At 40.9% G+C, this 22553-nt stretch overlaps 1 protein-coding gene across 4 annotated transcripts in view; it reads left to right on the top strand.

Moving 5' to 3' along the window:
- The window catches only part of TMX3 (thioredoxin related transmembrane protein 3), a 61037-nt gene that overhangs the window by 5984 nt on the left and 32500 nt on the right, over positions 1–22553 (top strand). For all 4 annotated transcript variants that reach the window (XM_075125324.1, XM_048840160.2, XM_075125325.1 and 1 more), the window contains exons 3-7: positions 1251–1290; positions 3203–3326; positions 9302–9347; positions 12796–12876; positions 15398–15497. In XM_075125324.1, the coding sequence (XP_074981425.1) occupies positions 1251–1290; positions 3203–3326; positions 9302–9347; positions 12796–12876; positions 15398–15497 (391 nt within the window). The remainder of the gene's footprint in view (positions 1–1250; positions 1291–3202; positions 3327–9301; positions 9348–12795; positions 12877–15397; positions 15498–22553) is intronic.

Here is a 22553-nt window from a genome sequence, read left to right as displayed (position 1 = left end):
CAGAGGGCTAAATAAAGCATTTCAGCCATAACATGGCTGTGACAAAATATAGTTAAAAGATAGTACTTGTATTGTTAACACTTCAGCAAGCAAATTGTAAATCTTTTCTTTTCCCCTCCAAGCATTTAGTTAACTTCTTAAAACTTGCTTTTAAGGTTTCTTTTGATTATTTAAAACTAAAAGGTGAAAGGAGGGAAATCTAGTGAGTTAGGTAGCTCAACCTCCTCTGTAGGTGTATGAGATAAAACCATATTCTAGGTCATATGTAACTGTGGTGGTCTCATATTGCTTGCCTACAGCCATCAGAAAATCTCAACTTACTTGCATTTAACCAAGTTCATCCCTTGTTTTCTTGCGCCAGTTAGGTCCTAAATGTGTCGCTTCTAGGCCTGTGATCAGTCCCTTACAATGATCATTATGACTCAGATTTTACTCATCTGGTCTGACTTACTGCCTAACACAAGCCATAGAACAAATGTGTTTTACACACCTAGATGCATTTAGTGATCTTTCCTTGGGAGAAGCTTGGAGCTGTGGTAGCAAGGGCATTACTAACTAAAACTGAGATGTGTTGGCAGACTTCAGTAGGGAAGCCTATGCAATGCATGAATGTTGTTACCTTTGGATCTGATTGCTATTAGGTCCTCACTAACATAAGCTGTAGTCTGTTCACAAATAACTTTCCAGTAAGTGCTCTCATAGTCATCTAATTGCAATGACAAGCAAAATAGACTCATAAATACATACAAAATTCATCTTGTTAGGTACTTCTTTTAACCTATTATAATCATTATAATGTGTATTTCATAAGGACTTCCCTGGTAGCTATGTCATAGACTTCCAATTCACATTCAACTTAATGCAAACTCTACAATACTGTTAAAACTAGTCAATTTGTTATCTTGTCAGTCATTACTCTAACATTAAATAAAGCCAGAAAATATAGATTAGTATTGTTTGCTATCTTAACCATTTTTTCTTATTGTCATTTACCCTTACTTCAGTAGTTCTGGGATTTTTTTTTTTTTTTTTTATTGTTGCTGCACTAATACAATACACTGCAGTGTGAAATACACAAGGAATTTTAATAGTAAAATGCTGATGGGCTTAATATGCCTGCCATATTTTTGCTTTGATCTTCTCTTCCTTTTTTTTTTAACCAGGTCCCAATATACCCCTCCTTTAGAAACGAATAGTGTATTTGTGTGCTTGTGTATAGACATGTCACAAGCTGTGCTTTTCTTTTCTAGGTTTAAAGACAATCGTAAAGATGACATTTGGCTTGTAGATGTGAGTATGTGAGAAGTATTAAGATTCATACTTTGTTGAAACTTAACAGCTTTCCATTAGTTTCGTTTGAAAAATAAAAGAACCGGTATATACTACACAATGTTATAAAGCTGCTCAGTAATTTGAAATCAGAGTTTTTCTGTATCGTGGTGAAAAACGATTTGTTATGTTCCATCTGCTGGTAGGATGGATAAGCTGTTTGCTGTGTACAGGATGGTCCAGGAATTGGTCTGCTTGCATTAAGCACTTACTGTTTTGCCTTGCATTTATAAAGTAATTTGATATTGGAGGAACTTTTTTTTAAAGAGGAAAACTAACCCATAGCTGTATGTGCTAATGTGTATACTTCAGATTTTAGCTCTTGTATCATGTTCATTGTTCAAAATAATTTATTTCACTGTCTAATATACTTGGAAAGTGTTATGTTCAGTATTCTCTAGTTCTAAGACTAGGTGTAGAACAGAAAATTGAATTCAAAGTAAGGTTTGTGCAACTGAATACAGTTGCCAAATAGCTCATATTAACCATATTTGTTGAGAAATAAGTGGCAAATTATATATAGTATCTTCTGAATCAGAAACTTCCACAAAGGCAAAACCAACCCCCTTCTCAACTGGAAAATCAATTTCCTGGGCCCGTGATCCTTCAGCACTGACTTCAGTGAGTGTAGGATTAAGTCCTTGGTAGGTAGGAGGATGGAAGGAATTCATCCAGCTGCATCCTGGCTCTGAAGGAAATAGGAGTTGGTTTGCACTATGTGATGGGATATACAAACTGGAGAGCAAGGGGTTAAGGAACAGCTCTGGGCCCAGGCAGTCCCGCCCAGTCATACCTGCTAAGCTTGTAAAAGCTGGAGGCAGTGCTCTAAAAAGGAGAGCAGAGCAGTTCAGAGGGAGGAAGCAGAGGGCTGCTCTGAAGGGAAAATAATGCCCAGGAGCTCATTCCCTGGGATCTGGCAACGTAGGCCTGTGCAAACTCATGGAGGAGAGGCAGGCAACTGAGATTGCGGGCCAGAGACTTGACTATAGTGAGTTATTTAGGAAACAAAAGTAGACTGGGTAGGAGGGGGCTGGCAGCGGTCTAGCATCCCGAGGTGTCAAGTGTAGCTGCCTACCACTATGCCCTGGAACAGCACAGTGGAGAGATGGACCTGGCTCCCCTACCCACTCCGAAAGGACATTACCATCCCAGGAGTCTTCACCTAGATGAGACACCGTCTGGAAGAGGCCTTGACTATTCAAGGACCCAACCTCAACAAAGTTTCTGTGCTAAAGGGAAGGACTGGAAATCACTGGGGCAGGGACACAGAAGAACTGGACTGTGCTTTCAAAGGGCAGGTGCTCTGCCAAATTCCCGCCTAACCATTTGGTGGTACTGTTAGTGATTGTGCAACTACTACACACTACTAAATGCAAATATTATAACATAAATGTTTATGGTTACAGGATATGTGCTCACTTGTGTTCAACACCCTCCTTCCTTTTGAAATCTGAAGTCATGGTAATCTGCTTCTTGTTTTGAGATTTCCTCCAAACAGGCTTATCTGGCAGGCGATAGAGATGGCAAATAAATTAAACTTACCTTATATAAGCTTAAATTCCTTTATACTGATGTCAGTCTAGTCCCCCATCAAATACTATATCAAGGTGATACATTTTTTCCCCCTCCAGGTACACTTTTTTTAGAAGATAAGATTGCATAGTCTGCTTCTGTCCTGTGGCTTTTCATAGACAAGAGCACTGCATTGAAGAGAAATATAAATTACTAGCAGGTTTTTCCTAAAAAAATAAACCAAGAGAGGATTATCTGTTTGGCAACTTTTGTTGGTTTTCCAAATGTGTGGCTTGAGAGTTCCATGTTTATGTAGAGTTCACTGATTCTGTTTAATGCCACCCTTCTGACTTGTTTTCAGTTCTATGCACCTTGGTGTGGCCATTGCAAGAAATTGGAGCCTGTGTGGAATGAAGTTGGTATAGAGATAAGAAGCAGTGGGTCTCCAGTAAAAGTTGGGAAGATGGATGCGACTTCCTATTCTAGTAAGTATGTGTTGTGTAGGCATAGTTTCATTGTCAACTAGTTTTGAAAATGAAACAGCCAGAAGGATTACTATTAAAAAAAGGCTATATCATATAAACAAACGGATTTGTCTTGAAGGATCTGCTGGCTAAGTGTAGCAGTAAGTATCGAAGACGTGACTGTATCGTATCCCACTGTTAGTGACTTTTCAACTCATGCTGCTATGATTTACCTCTTCAACCAAAACCTCAGATCCTTATACACTTAAAACAAATAAGAAGAGAGGAGTAACCTCATAGAAGATAGGGCCCTGAAAAGTGCTATCTTTGGTACAAGTTTCTTTAATTTCTTTTTAAGGTGCTTGATCTGATTTACAGCGCCCACCATAATAAGATACAACTTCTCTGTTTTAGGTTCCTTACTTTACTGTTACTAGATCAAATAGATCTACTTGCACTTTCAGAATTGTAAAGTGCTTTCTCATGGTCAATCCTTAAGGAATTACACACATCTTGTTGAAATCATTGCCTCACTGGACAGCAGATTTCTGTCCACCTTCTCATTAAGCCTTCTCTTAAAAAGACACTGTTATCTTCAATATTTGAAATTGATTAACTTAAAAAAATCCATCTTCTGATTGTAAAAAACGGTCAAGAAAAAATATTTGTATTTTGTTTTCCTGTTATATTTAAAAGTGTCATTTTGGGCGTGCCAGATGGTAATAGCCCCAGATGTCCTAGGGCTCCCCTTCCTCTCTGTGCACACACTTGCCTATTCTGATTTCACTTTTAGCTATGCTGGTACACTTACTGTAAATATACTCTTGCAAGGCCTATGGAAGAGTGTGCAGGAGAGCTTCCCTAGGGCTGTGCGTGAAGATGATATCATTCTGCTTGTATTTGTGACAGATAGTGCAGCAGACGATGAAAATTGAAACTGTGCAAAGTGCCATCAAATACAGAGTGTAACCAAATGAACAAAAATGTTTTTTCTAACCCTGGATTATTGTTTTCAAATGGAAATGTGACTGTTTTTAAGTTGAAAATGTAATATTGGTTGGTTTTGTACTGTGATGATTCCCAAGAGTCCCAATCATGATTCTTATTATGTTAGACCATGTATGACCGTATCATACTGATCAGTAGTTCTTACAGCACATTATAAAGGAAGAAGGCATCATTATCCCTGTTTTATAGAGAGGGAAATGGAGGCAGAGAGAGGTGAAGTGCCTTGATCAAGGTCACCCAGTTGGCTAGTGGCAGTTGGGAATGTAACACAGCTCTCCTGATTCCCAGTCAAGCGCTCTGCCTACTAGGCCATCTGAATAAGAGTTCCCATCCTAAAGTGCATATGCCTGTTAGGAGTCCAGTGTAGGATTGGGGCTTAAGCAGTTCTTTCATCCTTCAGTTCTCTTGTTTTCACTGCATTTTAATTTATTATACCTGTAGGAGAGGTGTTTCCAGACCATTTCTGAAGGGGGACATCGGAATTTTTGTCCAGCACTAGCGAGGTTGCAGTTCAGTTCCCATTCTTAGTCAAACAGGTGTGGCATTCGGAGTTAATGCCTCAAAATCTTGCCGGGGCTTAGTTTGAAAATTGGTAACTTCTTTGGTTGCTTAAAGTGGACATTGTACAGACATGAAACACATCAGTGAAGTTCACCAATGTCCTAAATTGTTTTTAGGAGAATCTCTTTGCTAGGAAAGAGGATAATTGGGGATCTTCTTGGTAATAACTGATGTTGCAAGCCATTCTAAACTATACAGATGAAGGGGGTAGTCTGGCTCACAGGAAGCTTGGGTAGTTTTTTAGAAGTGGATGGCTGTGCACAAGCCAGTGAATAGAGGGAAATGATGCAGCATTGGAGGAGAGAGAACATCAGATGTGTCCTCACAAGAAGAAAACATAAGCAGCAACTTGTGTTTAGGGGTATATAGTGTTTAGCTAGTACTGAGCAGAAAGCTTCTGTCACACTCAGTTGTACAACATAGGGGTTTAATGGATAAATACACAGACTCTTGGATCAGTTGCCATGAGTCTTAATAGGATTCTGACTTTGAAGTCCCCTTTCGCATATGCCAAATAAAATTCCCTCACACATCATGCATGGCTGCCTGCACCTAGGGGGCTGGCTATAGCACCATTTGTACATTGACATACTAAGACTAGGTCAAATAGGGGATAGGGCTCTTTTTCCACAATGAAGAAGGGGATGTTAGTGCATCACAATGAGTCCACAGTCAATAGGGATGTGGAAAATCTTTTAGCATTGCTGTATGTCTCCACCAGGGCATGTAGAAACTGAAAATTAATCTTGCGGGGAGAGGGGGATAGGAGATGAGCTGAAAACTAGCGAGAAACCTCCTACTCAAGAGCTTCTGGGTTTATTCATTCATTTTACAAGTATGTTGCTCTTGATCAGTTAATGCAGTTTTGGTAAGCACTCCAACAGCATAGAGTGTTACACAAATTAACTGCTATGGACACTTAAACAAAACACTCCTTACAACCAGTATCTCAAAACTTTGACTTTGCAATACTATCCTACCTTGCATGTAGAACCACAGTTCATTTTGCAGGTTTTATAGTTGGGGTAAAGGGACAGAGGACTACAATTTTCAGCTTCACCTCTCAACAACTCATTATCCTTATGGTGAAAAAGGTCTTGAAATAACAGCCCTACCACAAGCAAACACACCAGGTCCTTTGCAGGAATCATCTCTGGCTGTCTTAGAATGATGTAAACCTCTATTTAGATTCTGAAAGACTTCTGGGTTTACCAGCTGCAGTAATTTAACAGATGAATAGGGATTTGAGGTAAGATTTTCAAGAGCGCCTGTGTGCCTTAATCTCCTAAATCCTGTTTTCAAGGAAATTTAGGCTGTAATGTCAGGATTTACCAAGATATTTAGGTGCCTGAAGATGCAGATAGGCACCAAGCTGTATTTTCAAGTGTGTCTAAGCAATTAAATGGGATGATGAGGGTGGGAGGACCAAGGCTCTGAGGTGGCACCGAGCATTCTCTCCCTCAGGTGCTTGGCTGACTAGTTCTTGCTCACATGCTCAGGGTCTAACTTATTGCCCTATGTGAGCTTTGGAAGGAATTTTTCTCCAGCTCAGATGGATCCCTTCCTTTGTAGCATGTATCTTTAGGTGTCTATATACCATGGAAAATCTGTTCCTTAGGGCCTAAACCTCTTTTGAAAATGGGACTAGGAGCCGAGTTAACACCAGCATTTTTGATAATGTTATTTTTGCTGCTGATTTGCTAATTTCTTGAGGTAACATTGTTTGGATGGAAAATTGTGGTTCCCCTGTCCCATGTGAGTCAGCAGATACTTGCATTATCGTAGTTTCTAGGAGCCTCTGTTATCAGTCAGGACCTGTGTTGTGTTAGATGTTGTACAAACACAGAACAAATGACAGTCCCTACTCCAAAGAGTTTAAAGTATGAGACAGGACCCAACAGGTGCAGACATATGGGGGAGTACAAGGAAACAATAACACACTATTGGTTAGCGTGGTAGGCTGTGGCAAGCATCGTTTAGAGTAAAATCCCATACAAAATGAGCAGACTGGAGGTATGGCCATTTAGATTTGGGGAAATATCCTGGAATTAGGTGGTAGTGACGGATATGGCATTCACTAAAACTCAGCAAGCTATTAAGAAGTACATGAAGCAGCCAGATTGTTTGAAGTTAAGCTAAGAGCTTCAGATATAAGTATGCCAGCATATTGTTGACTGCAAGACATTTCTATTAATACATAATAGCCATGTCGACAATAAAGTAGACCTGGAAAAATGGCATTTTAACTACGTTTTCATGGCAGAGTAGTATTGCAAGCTTCCATGTCCTGAAAGATGCATAAAAAACTTAGGGAGCACTAAATTTCACTAGGAATGTAAAAGGTTAACCGGTCAGCTGATTAACGGGTAAGCATTAGCCTTACTGGTTAACCCACCTTACCTGTTAACCCCAGGCCAAGCGGCCAACTCCAATGGCCCTGCACCAGCTGGAGCAGCCCCAGCTGCACTGAGTGGCCAGAGTGGCACAGCCCCAGCTGCTTAATCAGTTAACAGTTTAAACGACATATTTTTAATTATGTAAACAGTTAACTTTTTAAATGCTGTTTACATCCCTAAATCTCACTACTACTGAATTAGTCCTAATTTAAAACGGTGAGACGAAGGGGTGGGGGTGGAGGTGGAGATCTGGCTTCCTTAATAGGTCACATTCAGTGATACCCTCTTCTCCTAGGCTTTAACCAGTCCCATAAAATGTAGTACAAAAAAGCCACTAAAGTGTGGACACTAGAGCAAAAAGCATGTACAATGCTAGTGTTGCCAGTTTATTTGGTGTACTTTAAATTAAGCTCTGGTTTGTAGAGTCCTGTAATTATGTGAGAATCCTAGCTTTCATTTAAAAAGAAATAAGTTTCTAGCCCCCAGACTTGCAGAGAGAAGCTTAAAAATGTACACTCTAAAGGCTTAGAACCAAATAAGCAAATAAAAAGAATTGGAATATACATATTTTTAAAAATCTCATGATTTTTTTGAATGCACGACATTGGCAATACTATAATGCTTTGTGGGGCGGGGGGACCTAGTTGAGCACATGCGAAAACGTGTTGCAGAGTGTCATACATTCTGGACAGCTGTGGTCCAGATGTGTTGATGTTGGTGGCTACCAGTGCTCCAGGCCCAGAGCCTCTCTCAGGGTCAAGAAGAACTTGTCTGTTCTCTTCCTTCTGCTGTAGCTGACACTGTCCCAAATAGGATTATGCTGCTTGCACACAGCTGTGCAATGACCACATCAATTTTGGGGACTTGAACCACTACTGATACTAGTAGTACTGCTACTTAATTGCCCTGTACACTGTATACATAAATTTAGCCACATTAATGTGGCTGTGCATTTAACTTATCTCATTTGTGACAAAAATGACACAGGCAGTACAAAAAATAGGAAATGCTGAGTTAAGGTGACACATGCTTCACAAAATAAACACACAGCCTTAAATCTGTCTCCACAAGGTTGCCCAGAGAACGTCAGACCTTCCCCGTCCTAAAAAAAAAATCTACCACTTTCTCAGTCTGCCAGAAATCTAAATCAGGACTACGGTTCATTGAGTCCCAACAGTGCATTACATGGCATTTGTGTTGGCATTTGTATCGCTAACTAGTTGCTGTTGGTTTATAGAGATTACAATAGAAATATTGGTATCACTACTATTCTTCATCAGCATGGTTTCAGTTAGGACGTTTACAGCAAATATGATTTCATGAACTTTATACAGGTTACAAGTATTTTCAACTTCCAGTAATAATATGACAAGCACCTTGAAAGGAATGGATTTAAGTTTATGAGAGAGGTGTCACCTTAAGCAGGCAATATAACATTTAACTTTTTTTTAGTTGAATAAATGTCATAGGGTGAGAAACAATTCTTTGCTGCAACTAAACAGCATGTCCACTCAGCTTGACTACAGCTGTTTCTATACTGTATAGAGTAATGGCTGTGGCCCACTCTTCTCATCACTCCCATCTCCCTATGCAATGCAGGTTCAGGGATTGACTTTCCAGTAAAAGTCATAGTATAATGCTGTATCTGTCTGTGTTCCTTTACCACTCTGATCACCAAGGAATAGAAGCCTTTATTATCTGTCTGCTAAGACTGACAATAGGATAAAAGAATCTGGATATTTTTATAAGGCTTTTTAAAATATATATTTTGTGTGTTAGCTGACATGTATACATACTACTAGTGTGCATGTATGCTACATTTTCATGACGATGAGTCTGTAACATGTCTCCACTTAATTAATAAAATGACTAATTCAGTTCCAGTGATTGAAAATCAATTGATTTTGAGGTAAGAAAAAAATGATAACATATGTATGTTTTTGTTTAAACAGTATTTATTATACAAACCATGTAGTTCCTCTTTTGCATAAATGAGAGGAAAACAGAAACCTAACTAAATGTGTCTTTCAGGTATTGCCTCTGAATATGGAGTTAGAGGTTATCCAACAATTAAACTGTAAGTTGATCTTTCCTGTATTATATTTTTATATATCACTGTGATGGGTTCGGTCACAGAGACCCCCCCTTGGGACTGTTACCTGACGTGCTGAGATAACCTCTGAGCCCATTTTCCCTGCCAGTTTAGGACTCCAGAACTCTGCCTTGTTGAGCCAGACACACTAGCCTGCTACAACACAGACCCAGGTCTGGTCCAAGCCCCCAAAGCTGCAGACTTTAACCAAAAACTGCTCAGCAGGTCACCTATCTCCAGCACGCAGACACCCAGTCCCCAATGGGATCCAAACCCCAAATAAATCTGCTTTACTCTGTATAAAGCTTATCCAGGGTAAACTCATAAATTGTCTGTCCTCCATAACACTGATAGAGAGAGATGCACAGCTGTTTGACCCCCCTCTCCCCCCCCGTATTAATCACTTACTCTGGGTTTACTAATAAACAAAAGTGATTTTATTAAGTACAAAAAGTAGGATTTAAGTGGTTTCAAGTGACAACAGACAGAACAAAATAAGTCACCAAGCAAAATAAAGCAAAAACACGCAAGTCTAAGCCTAATATATTAAAAAACTGTTTACAGGTAAAATCTCACCCTCAGAGATGTTGCAATAAGCTTCTTTCACAGACTAGACTTCTTCCTAGTCTGGGGCCAATCCTTTTCTCTGGTACAGTCTTTGTTAGTTGCAGCAAACATCTTATGAGAGAACCCCGAGTTTCCACCTAACTGGAAGCCTCCTTTGTTCTTTTCCACCCCTTTTATAGCTTTGGCACATTTAGCAACTTTGGTTTCTCTGGGTCCCCACCTCTCCTTCTGAATGGAAAAGTACCAGATTTAAGATGGATCTCATTACCAGGTGACATGGTCACATGTCACTGTAAGATCTCATTCTTCATTACCCATGGGCTGGCCCATAGGCACACAGGAAGGCTTGCAAGTAAATAAACCATCCGCAACCAATTGTCCTAGTCAATGGGAGCCATCAAGACTCTAAATAGCTATTAATGGCCCACACTTTGCATAGTTACAATAAGACCTCAGAGTTACACTTCATATTTCTAGCTTCAGATACAAGAATGATACATGCATACAAATAGGATGAACACACTCAGTAGATTATAAGCTTTGTAATGATACCTTACAAGAGACCTTTTGCGTAAAGCATATTCCAGTTACATCATATTCACATTCATAAGAATGTTTCCATAAAACATTATGGACTGCAACGTCACAATGGAGTTTGAGGTTATCCATCAATTAAGCTAGAAGTTGACCTTTTCTGCATTATATTTTTATATATCAATCCTCACTATCGCTCACTTCCCTTTGTAAAAGGGGAACAAAAAATAAATGAATATACAGAAAAATCTTAACAGCTGATACCAGTAAGAAGCAGGAAGAGAAAATAACAATTCATTTTGGAGCCAGTTTTGAATCAGTTACTACTGAACTGGATAATATTTTTTAAAAATTCTTTTGTTTACATTTAAGGTTCTTTGTTATACTAAGCTTTTAAACAAGGTGGTGGTATAAGTAAGTTGAGTATTAATTAAGCTGAAACAAGCTTATATAATCATATAAACCATAGTCTCATAAAATATTGTTTAAAGGGACATAATGAATTTGAAATCCAGTAAATTTCAGTTGACAAATTAAACGTAGTTTCAGGTATGAAACCTATACCTGAGTCACCCTGCCAATATTTGACTTTCTGATTGCATTTCCCCATTTTTAATGACTTTTCCGTCCCATATTGCTATGTGTAGGGCCTACCAAATTCACAGCCATGAAAAAGTGTCACAGACCATGAAATCTGGTCTCCCTCCTGTGAAATCTGGTCTTTTGTGTGCTTTTACCTTATACGATATAGATTTCACACGGCGTACCAGTTTTTCTCAAATTGGGGGTCCTGACCAAAAGGGAGTTTCATGGAGTTGCAAGGTTATTTTAGGGGGGTCACAGTATTACCATCCTTCTACACTTTCTTCAGATCTGGGCAGCTGGAGATCAGGGGCTGCTGGCCGGACGCCCAGCTCTGAAGGCAGCGCCCCACCAGCAGCATCCATACCATGCCATCCTTACTTCTCTGCTGCTGCTAACAGTGGCTCTCCCTTCAGATCTGGGGTCCCAGCCAGCAGCCCCCGCTCTCCAGCTGCCCAGCTCTGAAGGCAGCACTGCCACCAGCAGCAGCGCAGAAGTAAGGGCAGCAGTACTGCAACCCCCCTACAATAACCTTGTGATCCCCCCACAACTCCTTTTTTGGGGGTCAGGACCCCTACAATTACAACACTGTAACATTTCAGATTTAAATAGCTGCAAACATGACATTTACGATTTTTAAAATTCTATGACTGTGAAATTGACCAAAATGGGCCATGAATTTGGTAGGGCCCGAGCTATGTGTGAAAAGACCCATACAGCCAGGGAAACTAACTGCTGTATAAGGTAAAAGGTGAAAGTGACTGTACACACAATGGTATAAAGTAAAAACAGGAAACTGTATTTTTCTCTCATTTTTCAGGTGCAGTTATTAAAAATGAAAATTTGGGAAATGGTCAGACTTAGAATTCTTTATTTCCCCATGTGTGTTGGAATTATCAAAGGATTTGGATTGTCTTTAGTTATGTTTCCAAAGGGCTGTGGCATTGAAATATTGTAGCTTGTTACAGGCTGCAGGTGAAAAACTTTGTTGTCATGAATATTCAGGCACTGAAAATTGGTCTTAAGGACACCAAAAAATAATGGAACTGACCCAGATGGGTTCTCTTTTAAAGGAAATCCTGTTGTTCTTCACTGTCATAAATCCTACGTGAATATTTTTTCTGATTTAATAAAAGCAAGTTAGATCCCACCCCATCAATTACATACAGTAACCTATTACAGTTTCTTGTCTGCCTCACTAGAGGGTGGATTAACTGAGTGTTCAGTTTAAGAAACCTTTGCAGATGATCACAACGGAATACCATTTTCATTTGCCCTTTCTGTTTTGCTTTTTTCAAATAGTAAAAGGGTATCCTAAGGCTTTTTTCGATAAGGAGTAATAAATGGAAATTTTTAGTATCTCTTTATAGGGTCTAAATGCTTAATTCTTTTTCATAGTCTGAGAGCAAATCTTCTCTAGTTTTTGTAGATCTAATATATTGTCATTAGAAAGCACATGATAGCTAGCATGTACAACAGAACTTATTTTCAGAAGACAAACAGTGTGGTGTGATTTTTTTCCTCCCTCATTCTGATTATATTGTACTGTTCCACTGAGCTACTTTTTCTATTTAAAGATTGATTCTTTTGTCTAATGTGTTGAAAAATAAAGTTGCTCAGCACTTACTAATAATTGAATATTAGAAATATGGGGAAGCTGTGTTTTTGCATATTCAGCTAACTGATTTATTTTAGTTATGAACAAAGATAATGAAACAATTCCTCAGAATTTTGTTTTTTTCCCCTCTAGCTTAAAAGGTGACTTGGCATACAACTATAGAGGACCTAGAACCAAAGATGATATAATTGAATTTGCTAACAGAGTAGCAGGGTAAGTATTCATAATCTTCTTTGAAGATACCAGTGATTTACATGGTTTTATTGAATTTGCCCCATTTGATTTTTTCAAAGGAGAGCCAAAAGCTGGGCTTCTTTGACAGAAATGTCCTTGACCTGTTAATGTAGCCTTTTATTCTTACAATACTTTGTAAGAATCAATGGCTTCCATCTTGTTCATTTATTATAGTTTGAATTAGATGTGAACTGTAAAGAAAATTGAGTTAAGCCGAGAAATAGATTAAATACCTCCACTAACCATGCTGGGAGGTGAGTTGGGGGTCATTCAGTAATGGAATACGTATTAAACAGTGAGTGGACTCCTCAGTAAAGACAGTGTCTTTGCAGTAAATACAGATGACTAATCAGTATTTCTGCAAAACTTTTTTGTATTGCCTGCCTCCTACAGCCTGGTTAGTGGAGACATTTAGAACCTATTGGGTTTAAAATGATGATCAAGTTTACTTTCTAATTTACCTTTACAAGAGGTAACATAATCTTTACCCCATCTGATTTAGTAGTCATTTATTTCAGTGAGGGGAAGTCTGTGGCATAGTCTAGTGCAGTGTTTCTCATTTATGTGTTGTTTTTTAGGCTAATGCAAGTGTTTGTATAGGTCAGGTTTGGAGGACAGGAGAAAGTGTTAAGTGCAAGCCATCTAAGTTCCCGTCTATAATTTTGCATAGTGGAAGTCTTAATGTATACACAAAACATAAGAACGGCCATACTGGGTCAGACCAAAGGTCCATCTAGCCTAGTATCCTGTCTTCCAACAGTGGCCAATGCCAGGTGCCCCAGAGGGAATGAACAGAACAGGTAATCATCAAGTGATCCATCCCTTGTCACCCATTCCCGGCTTCTTCCAAACAGAGACTAGGTACACCATCCCTGAACATCCTGGCTAATAGTCATTGATGATGGATCTATCCTCCATGCATTTATCTTGTTCTTTTTTGAACCCTGTTATGGTCTTGGCCTTCACAACATCCTCTGGCAAGGAGTTCCACAGGTTGACTGTGCGTTATGTGAAGAAATACTTCCTTTTGTTTAAAATACAGTAACTCCTCACTTAACGTCATCCTGGTTAACGTTGTTTCGTTGTTACATTGCTGATCAATAGGAGAACATGCTTGTTTAAAGTTGCGCAGTGTTCCCTTATAACATTGTTTGGTAGCCGCCTGCTTTGTTCACTGCCTGCAGAAAGAGCAGCCTGTTGAAGCTAGCTATGCTGACCTGGTTGTAAGAGATTTTATAGAGTGATAATATGTAACGTGAGTGTTTCTGATGCAATTGCTCTTAAACTCCGTAGTTAAGTTTTTAATGTGTTTTGACATTGATTTCAGTAATGATGCAACATTAGCAATTAATTACTGAACAAGTTACATTAGGCAGAATGATGCAATGCCTGAAATAGATCATTGAGACTGCACTTGTTTTTTGGAACAGATACTGCTTAAGGTGGCAGAGAGAGATTTAAAAATGCCCCACCAAATATAGTTTGCAGATTTACCTCTGCAGTTGTGAAAAAGTATGTTTAGTTAAGATGTTAGTAGTCTTTCACTATATCTAATCATATGGGCTATATCAGTTAGAAGCTCATTTTCTGCCACTCAGTTTTATTTTTTAATTATAAAATTAAAATGAAATGTTTTTGAATAGTGAAAGAGTCACTGGTGTTAAACTGAGCTATTGAGAAAATTATTTTTTCTCAGCTGTCACACGTCAGCTCTCCTGGGATGATGCAGTATTTATTCTATTACTTACAGGAAGATGGAGAAATAGTGGCAAATTAATTCTGTGGGTTGTATAAATTATTAAGTAATGCACAGACTGTATTTTAAATTTAATACAGCATTAACAAGGATTTCACCATTCCCCCCCCCCCCCCCAAAAAAAAAAAAGTGGAGGGAGGGGGATTTTATATGAAGTTTTATTGGGACAATTAGCAATCTAGCAAAGGAAATAATTGTGGCTTCTTCTCTTCCCCCCCCCCCCCCCCCAAAAAAAAAAAAATTGCCACCATGGATTTCCCCCCATACGGATAATTGCAACATTGGCACACGAGCTCAGAATCTTCTAGAGAACAGTTTCTGCTTGGGACTATTCAAATTTCCTCTCTTCTCACTTACCTGGGGTTTAGAGCATAAAAATAGGGACATGGACCTAAACTGCTTTTCCGTACTTTCCAGTAGTCTATGAATACCGGTAATCTCCAAACTAGAATCACTTACAAAACCCATATTCCCGAGTTGCTATGCCTCTTTCAGAAATAAGGCTTGTATGTAGTGTCAGGATTACTGTTTAATTCTTCTTACTGAGAGTTGATATAATTGGTAAATTCCATTGCACTGTAGCACCAGTCACTATTTGCTGTTCTTAAATACAGAGTTCTAGTATTTTCAAGTTTAGACTTGTGGAATGGGCAGTCAGAATTGTACAATTTAGATAAGCGTATATGTTTTCTTTGAATTTTCAAAAAAACCCTGAATGTTTCTTTATATTTCCCTTTTCCCCAGGCCTCTTATCCGGCCACTTCCTAGCCAGCAAATGTTTGAACATGTGCACAAGAGGCATCGTGTACTTTTTTTGTATGTTGGTGGGGAATCTCCTTTAAAGGTTTGAAACTTCATTAAATTCATTTGTTTTTTGTTTTTGATCTTTATAGAGGCAGTCTAAAAGTGACTTATGCATATCTCTCCTAAAAAAGTGAGAAAGTAATTGTATATTTTAAAGAGATTATAGTTGTAGGTAAGAAGCTGAATAGTCTCTAATTTTAGAACTACTTTGATAATGGCATAATATATACACTTTTTTTATCTTAATGTATGTGTTTATAGACATTTACCAAACATGCTGGTAATCTCTAGATCTGAGTGCTGTCTCTCCTCTTGTAATCATTGTGTCGTGGGACTCCGAAGTCCTAATAATGTAAAACAGTATTTTAAAATTATACTTAACCTTAGATATGCCAAATGTTTTTGTTGTTTTGAGGCATAAGGCATGCATTCATAATAGTTAAACTTAAAAGTTATTTAATGTAGCATTTACTGTGTGGCACAGTTATACTGAAGAGAGAATTTTTTTGTTAATGTGATAGGTTTTATGATCTTTTTTTTTTTATACTGAAGTTCTATGCTACATCTTAGTAAGTTACACTTTAGTTAGGTGGAAAGAAACTCTGTGTATTTGGTCTTCATTTTAACAAAATCCTCAGAAAATTTCTAAAACTCTTACTGTTGTTGACTGTATCACTTCCATTATGTTGACATAATGTGCATATGTACCTTTATGGTGTGTGTCCTTTTTGCTCTAATACATATTAATAGGGATGTCAAGTGATTAAAACAAAATAATTGCACGATTAAAAAAAATTAATCACACGATTAAACGCATGTTAAACAGCAATAGAATACCATTTATTTAAATATTTTTGGATGTTTTCTACATTTTCTAATATATTGATTTCGACTGCAACACAGAATGCAAAGTGTACAATGCTCACTTTATATATTTATTACAAATATTTGCACTGTAAAAAACAAAATAAATAGAATTTTTCAGTTCACCTCATACAAGTACTATAGTGTAATCTCTTTGTAATGGAAGTTGAACTTAGAAATGTAGAATTATGTACAAAAAATAAATGCATTGAGAAATAAAACAATGTAAAACTTTAAAACCTACAAGTCCACTCAGTCCTACTTCAGCCAATCGCTCAGACAAACAAGTTTGGTTACAATTTTCAGGAGGTAATGCTGCCTACATCTTGTTTACAATGTCACCTAAAAGTGAAAACAGACGTTCACATGGCACTGTTGTAGCCGACATTGCAAGATATTTATGTGCCAGATGCCCTGAAGATTCATATGTGCCTTAATGCTTCAACCACCATTCCAGAAGGCATGTGTCCATGCTGATGACGGATTCCGTTCAATAACGATCCAAAGCAGAGCGAACTGACGCATGTTCATTTTCATCGTCTGAGTCAAATGCTACCAGCAGAAGGTTGATTTTCTTTTCTGGTGGTTAGGGTTCTGTAGTTTCCTCATCGGGATGTTGCTCTTTTAAGACATCTGAAAGCATGCTTCACACCTCTCCCCTCTCAGATTTTGGAAGGCACTTCAGATTCTTAAACCTTGGGTCGAGTGCTATATCTATCCTTAGAAATCTCACATTGGTACCTTCTTTGCGTTTTGTGAAATCTGCAGTGAAAGTGTTCTTAAAACGAACATGTCTTGAGTCATCATCCGAGACTGCTATAACATGAAATATATGGCAGAATGTGGGTAAAACAGAACAGGAGACATACAGTTCTCCCCCAAGGAGTTCAGTCACAAATTTAATTAATGTATTTTTTTTTTAACAAGCATCATCAGCATGGAAGCATGTCCTCTGGAATGGTGGCCAAAGTATGAAGGGGCATATGGACGTTTAGCATATCTGGCACATAAATACCTTGTGTCATAAATATAAAGGGAAGGGTAAACCCCTTTAAGATCCCTCCTGGCCAGAGGAAAACTCCTCTCACCTGTAAAGGGATAAGAAGCTAAAGGTAACCTCGCTGGCAACTGACCAAAATGACCAATGAGGAGACAAGATACTTTCAAAAGCTGGGAGGAGGGAGAGAAACAAAGGGGTCTCTGTCTATATGCTGCATTTGCTGGGGATAGAACAGGAATGGAGTCTTAGAACTTTTAGTAAGTAATCTAGCTAGGTATGCGTTAGATTATGATTTCTTTAAATGGCTGAGAAAAGAATTGTGCTGAATAAAATGACTATTTCTGTCTGTGTGTCTTTTTTGTAACTTAAGGTTTTGCCTAGAGGGATTCTCTATGTTTTGAATCTAGTACCTACGATCCTGATTTTACAGGGTGATTCCTTTACTCCTATTTATTTCTATTTCTATTAAAAGTCTTCTTGTAAGAAAACTGAATGCTTTTTCATTGTTCTCAGATCCAAGGGTTTGGGTCTGTGGTCACCTATGCCAATTGTTGAGGATTTTTACCAAACCTTTCCCAGGAAGTGGGGTGCAAGGGTTGGGAGGATTTTGGGGGGAAAGACGTGTCCAAACTACGTTTCCCAGTAAACCCAGTTAGAGTTTGGTGGTGGCAGTGGTTATTCCAAAGATAAAAGTAATTTGTACCTTGGGGAAGTTTTAACCTAAGCTGGTAAAAGTAAGCTTAGGAGGTTTTCATGCAGGACCCCACATCTGTACCCTAGAGTTCAGAGTGGGGGAGGAACCTTGACACCTTGCAATGCCAGCCTCAAAAGTGCCAGGCTGTTCTCACTTTCAGGTGACACTGTAAATAAGCCCTGGTCTACAGTAGGACTTTAGGTCGAATTTAGCAGCGTTAAATTGATGTAAACCTACACCCGTCCACACGATGAAGCCCTTTATTTCGACTTAAGGGGCTCTTAAAATCTGTTTCCGTACTCCACCCCTGACAAGTGGATTAGCGCTTAAATCGGCCTTGCCGGGTCGAATTTGGGGTACTGTGGACACATTTCGACGGTATTGGCCTCCGGGACCTATCCCAGAGTGCTCCATTGTGACCGCTCTGTACAGCACTCTCAACTCAGATGCACTGGCCAGGTAGACAGGAAAAGAACTGCGAACTTGTGAATCTCATTCCCTGTTTGGCCAGCGTGGCAAGCTGCAGGTGACCATGCAGAGCTCATCAGCAGAGGTGACCATGATGGAGTGCCAGAATCGCAAAAGGGCTCCAGCATGGACTGAATGGGAGGTACGCGATCTGATCGCTGTATGGGGAGAGGAATCCGTGCTATCAGAACTCCGTTCCAGTTTTCAAAATGCCAAAACCTTTGTCAAAATCTCCCAAAGCATGAAGGACAGAAGCCATAACAGGGATCCGAAGCAGTGCCGTGTGAAACTTAAGGACCTGAGGCACGCCTACCAGAAAACCAGATGGGCGAACGGCCGCTCCGGGTCAGAGCCCCAAACATGCCGCTTCTATGATGAGCTGCATGCCATTTTAGGGGGTTCAGCCACCACTACCCCAGCCGTGTTGTTTGACTCCTTCAATGGAGATAGAGGCAACACGGAAGCAGGTTTTGGGGATGAGGAAGATAGCTCACAGCAAGCAAGTGGAGAAACCGTTTTTCCCGACAGCCAGGAACTGTTTCTCACCCTGGACCTGGAGCCAGTACCCCCCAAATCCACCCAAGGCTGCCTCCTGGACCCGGCAGGCGGAGAAGGGACCTCCGGTGAGTGTACCTTTTAAAATACTATACATGGTTTAAAAGCAAGCATGTGAAAGGATTAATTTGCCCTGGCATTCGCGGCTCTCCTGGATGTACTCCCAAAGCCTTTGCAAAAGGTTTCTAGGGAGGGCAGCCTTATTCCGTCCACCGTGGTAGGACACTTTACCACTCCAGGCCAGTATCGCGTACTCGGGAATCATTGTACAACAAAGCATTGCAGTGTATGTTTGCTGGTGTTCAAACAACATCTGTTCTTTATCTCTCTGTGTTATCCTCAGGAGAGTGAGATATCATTCATGGTCTCCTGGTTGAAATAGGGTGCTTTTCTTCAGGGGACATTCAGAGGAGCCCGTTCCTGCTGAGCTGTTTGCCTGTGGCTGAACAGAAATGTTCCCTGCTGTTAGCCACAGGGAGGGGGGAGGGTTGAGGGGGTAGCCACGTGGTGGGGGGAGGCAAAATGCGACCTTTTAACGAAAGCACATGTGCTATGTATGTAATGTTAACAGCAAGGTTTACCCTGAAAGAGTGTAGCCACTGTTTTATAAAATGTGTCTTTTTAAATACCGCTGTCTCTTTTTTTTTCTCCACCAGCTGCATGTGTTTCAATGATCACAGGATTTTCTCCTTCCCAGAGGCTAGTGAAGATTAGAAAGAAAAAAAAAACGCACTCGTGATGAAATGTTCTCTGAGCTCGTGCTGTCCTCCCACACTGACAGAGCACAGACAAATGCATGGAGGCAAATAATGTCAGAGTGGAGGAAAGCACAAAATGACTGGGAGGAGAGGTGGCGGGCTGAAGAGAGTAAGTGGCGGGCTGAAGACAGGGCTGAAGCTCAAATGTGGCGGCAGCGTGATGAGAGGATGCAGGATTCAATGCTGAGGCTGCTGGAGGATCAAACCAGTATGCTCCAGTGTATGGTTGAGCTGCAGCAAAGGTAGCTGGAGCACAGACTGCCACTACAGCCCCTGTGTAACCAATCGCCCTCCTCCCCAAGTTCCATAGCCTCCACACCCAGATGCCCAAGAACGCGGTGGGGGGGCCACTGGCCAACCAGCCACTCCGCCACAGAGGATTGCTCAAAAAAAAGAAGGCTGGCATTCAATAAATTTTAAAGTTGTAAACTTTAAAAGTGCTGTGTGGCATTTTCCTTCCCTCCTCACCACCCCTCCTGGGCTACCTTGGTAGTCATCCCCCTATTTGTGTGATGAATGAATAAAGAATGCATGAATGTGAAGCAACAATGACTTTATTGCCTCTGCAAGCAATGAGTAAAGGGAGGAGGGGAGGGTGGTTAGCTTGCAGGGAAGTAGAGTGAACCAAGGGGTGGGGGGTTTCATCAAGGAGAAACAAACAGAACTTTCACGCCGTAGCCTGGCCAGTCATGAAACTGGTTTTCAAAGCTTCTCTGATGCGTACTGCGCCCTCCTGTGCTCTTCTAGCCGCCCTGGTGTCTGGCTGCGCATAACCAGCAGCCAGGCGATTTGCCTCAACCTCCCACCCCGCCATAAACGTCTCCCCCTTATTCTCACAGATATTGTGGAGTACACAGCAAGCAGTAATAACAGTGGGAATATTGGTTTCGCTGAGGTCTAAGCGAGTGAGTAAACTGCGCCAGCGTGCCTTTAAACGTCCAAATGCACATTCTACCACCATTCTGCACTTGCTCAGCCTGAAGTTGAACAGCTCCTGACTACTGTCCAGGCTGCCTGTGTACGGCTTCATGAGCCATGGCATTAAGGGGTAGGCTGGGTCCCCAAGGATAGATATAGGCATTTCAACATCCCCAACAGTTATTTTCTGGTCTGGGAATAAAGTCCCTTCCTGCAGCTTTTGAAACAGACCAGAGTTCCTGAAGATGCGAGCGTCATGTACCTTTCCCGGCCATCTCACGTTGATGTTGGTGAAACGTCCCTTGTGATCCACCAGAGCTTGCAGCACTATTGAAAAGTACCCCTTGCGGTTTATGTACTCGGCGGGTTGGTGCTCCGGTGCCAAGATAGGGATATGGGTTCCGTGTATGGCCCCACCACAGTTAGCGAATCCCATTGCAGCAAAGCCATCCACTATGACCTGCACATTTCCCAGGGTCACTACCCTTGATATCAGCAGATCTTTGATTGTGTGGGCTACTTGCATCACAGCACCCAACAGTAGATTTGCCCACTCCAAATTGATTCCCAACTGACCGGTAGCTGTCTGGCGTTGCAAGCTTCCTCAGGGCTATCACCACTCACTTGTCAACTGTGAGGGCTGCTCTCATCTTGGTATTCGTGCGCTTCAGGGCAGGGGAAAGCAAGTCACAAAGTTCCATGAAAGTGCCCTTACACATGCGAAAGTTTCGCAGCCACTGGGAATCGTCCCACCAGTCTGTGCTTGTTTCCCGAGCCCAGAATCGGCGTTCCACGGCATGAACATGCCCCATTAGCACCATGATGCATGCATTGGCAGGGCCCATGCTTTCAGAAAAATCTGTGTCCATGTCCTGATCACTCACGTGACCGCGCTGACGTCGCCTCCTCGCCCGGTATCGCTCTGCCAGGTTCTGGTGCTGCATATACTGCTGGATAATGCGTGTGGTGTTTAATGTACTCCTAATTGCCAAAGTGAGCTGAGCGGCCTCCATGCTTGCCTTGGTATGGCGTCCACACAGAAAAAAGGTGCAGAACGATTGTCCCCCATTGCTCTGACAGAGGGAGGGGCGACTGACGACATGGCTTACAGGGTTGGCTTCAGGGAGCTAAAATCAACAAAGGGGGTGGCTTTATAAGGAGTATTTCAGGCAGGACTTCACGGAGGGTTCCAATAAAAAATGGTGCACCTAAGTTATTGTTCTTATTGGAACAAGGAGGTTAGTCTGGCCTCTGATTGATACATGGCTAGATTTACCTCGATGCACCTTCTCTGTGAGTGACTGCATTGTGACCTAGAGGAATGAGTCACCCATATGGGGGGGAGAAAATGCGTACAAAACAAATCTGGTCTATTTCTTGTTTTGATCCACTCCATCTATCTTTTATATCTTTGGGTGGCAGCAGACTGTGTAGAAGGACTGCATGCCATCCACATCTCATGGCTGCCTGGCAGAAGATGATGCAATAGGACTGCTAGCAATCCGTATTGCCTGCCTGCTCACCATAAGACGGTTCAATAGGACTGACTGCAGGACTAAAGAGAATGACCTGGTCAAGTCACTCCAAATTTAGTCCCTGCGCCCATGTCTGCCCAGGCGCTCCTGGCCGACGTGGCCCGGAGCACCTCGGACATGACGACGACGACTACCAGTCGTACTGTACCGTCTGCTGCCACAAGGCAAGGGGTTGATGCTGCTGTGTAGCAATGCAGTACCACGTCTGCCAGCACCCAGGAGACATAGGGTGACGGTTACCTGAGCGGGCTCCATGCTTGCCGTGGTATGGCGTCTGCACAGGTAACTCGGGGAAAAAAGGCGC

This window comes from Caretta caretta, chromosome 2 (assembly GCF_965140235.1).
Source record: "Caretta caretta isolate rCarCar2 chromosome 2, rCarCar1.hap1, whole genome shotgun sequence".
In the NCBI taxonomy this organism is placed as follows: Eukaryota; Metazoa; Chordata; order Testudines; family Cheloniidae; genus Caretta; species Caretta caretta.
This window is presented reverse-complemented; position numbering and strand designations above follow the sequence as displayed.